This window comes from Lampetra fluviatilis, chromosome 2 (assembly GCF_964198595.1).
Source record: "Lampetra fluviatilis chromosome 2, kcLamFluv1.1, whole genome shotgun sequence".
In the NCBI taxonomy this organism is placed as follows: domain Eukaryota; kingdom Metazoa; phylum Chordata; class Hyperoartia; order Petromyzontiformes; family Petromyzontidae; genus Lampetra; species Lampetra fluviatilis.
The window spans coordinates 14,577,329-14,583,086 of NC_136276.1; the positions used below are offsets into that span (position 1 = coordinate 14,577,329).

The window sequence follows — 5,758 nt, forward strand, 5'->3', positions numbered from 1 at the left end:
ATGAATTCTAATTGGCATTTGGACAGCTGATGCCTGGCATGTGGCTGACAGGTTGCACACATATAAGAAGCAAGTTTTCCTAACATTTGACTGTAACTGAAGCGAAGGTAATAAGCATTAGAATGATGCTATTCTTGATTCACGATGCACTGTACAATGCATGCACGTATGTCCCTAGTCACTGGTGCTTAATAATGCATATTCTCTGGCTGTTAATGTATTTTCAATACAGGTACACGTGTAATAAGTCCTTTTCACAGCAAAGGACCACATCAGTAGACTATTGGGACGTTGAGCAGATGGATAGAGGAGACCAGTGTTTGGGGATTGGTGGCTAGAGCGGCGTTCTGTGGATCTCTTTCTGCGCATTCTTCTTCAGTTCGGCGGTGCCCCTCTCCCAGCCCTGACGGATGTGAGAGAGTGGCCGGGCCAAGCAGGGCAGCGCCAGCAAGAAGCGGAGCACCAGCACCGCACACGGCAGCAGCAGGGAGACCATGTAGGAGTGCGGCATGCCCCAGCTGTATGACTGCACCGAGAGGAAGGACGTGCCTCCAAAGCAGATGGTGTGAGCAGTAACGAGGGCCAGCCCCAGGTAACCTAACGTCGACTGAGAATACAAGAAAAATGGAGAGAAAGAATCGCATGAATGCGTAATGATATTGCACTGCATCGCCAGCAAATGTTAACCCCTGTCGTATAATTTATTTGTGCCAGTTTTAAGTTAAAGAAAAATCCACCCCCTCCCCCCGTGTAAATTAGACATGTGGATTAATCCAGCAAGGGTTAACATAAAAATGTATAATCTTCACGAACATTCCACTGTTCAGCAGTTCACTGTTAATGCACGTAATGCTTCGTAAAGCTTCTTTTGCACACACAGGAGTAAGCAAAAAACTGGAGCAATCCATTTTATGTGAACGTTAGCATATCACTTATCTCCACTGGTGCATTACGCGCTATTAAAAAGGACGGTTGCTGCATGACTTGTGCGTAAGGAGCCTGGTTAGAATTTGTAATGGATCTAAGGGATGTAATGGTCTTACCTCAGTATAGGACATCACCTGCTCGTGATCTTTAATTAGTGCGCTTATGCAACAGCCTGCATTAATCTCGGCAGGAGATGTAATTTAACTATGGAACATGGAGCATATAGGGGAAATGTGATGTCAGATTTATCTTCCGTTTGTCACTCAGTAGAATATACTGTATTAAAATTCCATTATATTGTTTAGGATTATTTAAGAAAATATTTGTGACCTTGTCCAATTAATTCTGACCGAAAATAAATGTATATTTCAAAAAAATTGCAAACAAAAATGTATTTTTGCAATGTTTCTCATGCGATTCCAGGAATTATAAATATCTTAAAAAGGATTAAAATATTTTTTTGCAAGCCTGCTTTTCAACCTGCTTCAACCCTATGTTAGTTCGTGAAACCCGGCATATAAGGATATATAATTTAATCGATAAACTTGTATTCTTACGCTCACGATTCATACGTAGAATTGCTCATTGGAAAATTGATTATTTATGATTTCTGCAAATCACGTACATATTAAACGCTATTACATCTAAGCACATAGAATAACGGAGACAAAAAAACCCACAATAATGCAAAACGTTATCAATTATGGAATGCTACTCTGCATTGTGACGATTAATTAAAATACTTTGATGGTTAATCATTCTATATGTATTGGCTGCACTATTCATACATCATGTCATTTGATCTAGAAAAAAACTTTTGCTAATGTGAGTGGTTAGTTTGCAAGGCAGTGCCGTATTAAACAGTGTTAAAACGATCCGGTTTCATTGAAGCGGAGACGAGATAAATAGATGCGAAAGCTGCATTTTGAGCCATTCAGCTGTCGTGTACACGCATTTTCAGGAACAAAACGTCCCATATAATTTATTATTGTGTTTATGTACTGTTTACCTGCACAAAGCGGAATTCCCTCCAGTTCAAGCTGTTGCCCACTGAAGGCAGTGAAACGATAGCCTGGACAGCGAGAACACCAAGCCCAAGGATCCCAAAGGCAAGGTAAAGCTCACCCTGCCACAATTCCAGGTTAGACGTCTGGGTAGTCTTATTGGCAGCAATCTAGAAAATAAATTAGTCAGGGCCAAAGCCGTGTCATTTTCACGAAACATTAAGCATTACTTCCAAAGTTTTCGCTCACGGGAAGATGCCTCAATATTTTAAAAGTAAAAAATGGGAGACGAAACTTTTTCAATAATTACAGACCCATGAGTCTTCTGTCACATGTAAATGCATTGCTAACGACGATCTTAGGAAACCAAATCAAGGCATAGTTTAGAGGCCAGGTAATCATACAAGCAAGTTGGATGTATAGAATTATTGACTACCATTCACCACATACATACTCATGGTTCGATCCTGGAAAAGTCTTTTGTAGAAAATACATTTGTTTAAATGGAAACTGATTAAGTAATCAAGGCCCTCACAAATAAACGTCTAAACGAAAAAATATATAAAAATGATCAAATATTGTCTGTCGGCTTTCATCGCCAATGTTATTATTCAGAAGTAGTTTATTTTTTAGTTCAACCGTGTAGGTATGCCAATTTACAGACATAAAATAATTGAAAAGATATAACAACTAAATTTTTTATGATGAAAGTAACAATTTACAAATCAGAAGAGATAAAATATTTCAAGCAGATATGATATCACTCAGGCTATTTATAGGGACTTTACAATGATTTCTAAACATTGGATGAAAAGAAACAAAGGCATAAACATAAATGTTGAAAATAACAACCATATTAGTTTTGTGGATGACAAATGAATTGCAACAACTAATGCAAAGGAACAACTACAAAGGAACTACATTATTATTACAGATCAGATTCAAAAAGTCATTGGTTGGGACAAATTACTCTGTTGTTGCAAAACAATAAAAAATACAGACATACTATGTGGATGAATGGAAACATTCATTAACTTATGCGGAGTGGTTTTGAGATATTATCAACACAACAAATTGTGCTTCAGGGAGCAAACTATCTATACAGACAAACAAAAAAATGGATCCCCAGAAATTCAACACAATCAACTCCGTAACATTGTGAGCAGTTATTATGGCAGTAAACAAAGAAATGAAACAAACCGACTAATTTACCTGATTGATTATTCTCTGTGTAGCGCTATCTATGATGGGTTTTCGGATGGGCATGACGAGCGTGTAAACCGCATGCAGGCAGCACAAGAGGAAGGCGGCGATCCCCAGTTGCTTGCGGCACCGCAGCCAGCGGTCGAGCCAGCCGGGAAAGCGGCTGTACTTGGTGCCGCGATGCAGCTGCACGAAGCCGGCCAGAACGCCGGGCAGATAGACCAGAGCTAGCATCACGAGCGATGCGCATGGGAACGCATTGTTGGGCATTTGGATGGCGAGCTGGTAGAATGTGTTTTTGTCATTTTTCAGGTAGTAGTACAGGACATATATGACGGTGGAATAGATGTAAAAGAAGGCCACAACCCCCAGGGAGAGGGTTACGGTCAGCCTCCAGGTAGGGAACAGCTCCAGAGGGATGTTTTCCAATTCCTGAGATGTTGCCAGTGAGCCTCGGTCCACTGGCATAAGGCCCATACGGCTGACTAGAGCCTGCACTTGAGTCTTGGCATCGGGGTCATCACCGCAAATAAAAACCTGTGAAATGATAGTCCAGCGTGGCTAAATTGTGACAGGGCAGTGAATATAGAAGGGAGGCTGTTGACCATAAATACGCACACAAGGCTGCTCAGCCAGAAAACTCTTCAGTGATGACTCGAAGTTGAAGATGTGCAGTGTCAAACAATACAGCATTCTGAGTTGAGAAATGGCCATTTGACCCTATGCCACCACTCAAAAATTCTACTCGTGCTTCTTGCTGTCAATAAATATGTGCATGTACAATTATACATGATTGATGTATGAACACGGTATTTCGTTTGTTATGCAGACATTCAATTATTTAATGATCAGACATTGTAAATAATTAATGCAAACTACATAATCCATAGCTCATTTATTTGTGAGCTTTTAGGCACAAACCTTGGATATGATTCAAGTACAAGAAATAAACAGCGAAAGTTATAGTTATTCTTTTTGTTGTGGTAATAAAAGATCAATGCCCTTGAAACTTAAAGATGGTCTGCTGCTGTTAAATTATTGCCCTATCAGATGTAGGAGATGTGTGGTGGTGCACGCCGCTAACACAGCATCAGACTTTAGAGATCGGATTGATGGGTCAAGTATATATACAAGGTGTATGCCATACCCCCCCCCTCTCCAGGGTATACAAGGTGGCCAGTTGATGAAAGCACGGAAGGTAGATTATTATCCTATCTTAATGGGTATTTAATGTTATTTTGCTGTACGTGTGGATCTCATCCGAGATTTTAACACAATACTCATTCATAGATTTACCAAGTTTTCCAATGCAGGAACGTCCTGAAAGTCCTGGAGGTCTCGAGGCTTTCGTGGCTAAATTAATCCCACATTATTTTGTTATATTGATATTATGAAATTCCACCTCTGGCTCAGGACTACCTACAGAGATCTCATCTGACATTGTACTGTGTAGATTTATATCGTGCCTTAGTCTAAGGCGCTTTACATTAATTATCTAATTGAACATAAGGTGATCGTGGTTAAAAATAGAGAGTGGGGTTATTAAAGTGGCGGTGTAGTTATTCTGACACTTGGGAGGACGAATTGGAGTGGTTAAGAAGGGGTTGAGGTAGGCCTGGACAGTGGCCTGCAGACATTTGATCATTGGCCTCTCTAGTTCTGTTGGGTATCTCACAAACAGGGGTACCGCTGCTGCAGAGAGTGCCGGGAGTATGCGAGCATCACCTGCTTGCTGGAATTCTCCAGCCCTGACTGCAGGGCCCATGCCGACAGCGTGTTGAGACCTTTCACCACGTGCGCCCGCGGGAACATTTTGGCCAAGTGCTCGGCATTGGAATCCTCATATTGCCCCTTGTACTTGTTATTGCTCAAGTCCAGCAGCGTCTTGCCAGCGAGGTCTCCCACTACATCGGGGAGGGAGCTGTAGTGATGCCGCATGACAGCTATAATCACCAGATCAGCCTCGCTAGCGGCATCAGCGTACGAGGCGATGCGGGAACTTGCGGGAAGCAGGGAGGATGCAGCCTCAGGGTCGCGGCTGCCCAGCACCACGGTGATGCCCCTCTGATGGAAGCACATGGCCAATGAGCGTCCCATGTCTCCCATGCCCAGCACGGCAATGTTCCTGCTATGTTTCTTCTTAGCAGCAGCTGCTGCTGCTGTTGTTGCACACTCGCCTTCGGGTGCGAGAGGAAAACCGCCGATATTCCCAGGTGTCTCCATACTCTGCGATGCAGATATGTGGGAGAAAAACAGAACGCAGGCACAGTAATTCATCGTTGGAGTTTGATTTTGTAAATAAACGCAGTAGTTGCGTAGGTTTTAGTGCTTGTGTTGTGTCACTCTCCCATGTGTTTTGGCAAATTCTATTCAGACAAGCTGAACAACACGCGGTAGAAGCCAAAAACACATTGAGAGGCTAAATTAATAATGTACTCTTTATTAATGTCACCATATGTGTGTGACTATTGAAAGAACAATACCTCTAAGGCATTTTGGAAGAACACTAACAGAGGTAAAATACCGATGTAATGTTGTATTATCTGCACGCTCGTTTTACAAATGACTGAAAATATATAAAATGTATCAATGTTTCACGGCTATGTCTTTACTTTTAACATTTT

General features: G+C 41.7%; 1 protein-coding gene across 1 annotated transcript; it reads right to left on the minus strand.

Moving 5' to 3' along the window:
- Nucleotides 1-334: 334 nt before the first annotated feature.
- On the minus strand, nt 335-5,411 carry STEAP4 (STEAP4 metalloreductase). Its single transcript, XM_078864588.1, has 4 exons — nt 4,860-5,411; nt 3,144-3,671; nt 1,937-2,053; nt 335-607 (listed from the first exon to the last, which is right to left on the minus strand). Exons 1-4 carry the CDS (start codon nt 5,409-5,411, stop codon nt 335-337), a joined length of 1,470 nt encoding a protein of 489 aa, XP_078720714.1.
- Between the last annotated feature and the right edge of the window lie 347 nt (nt 5,412-5,758).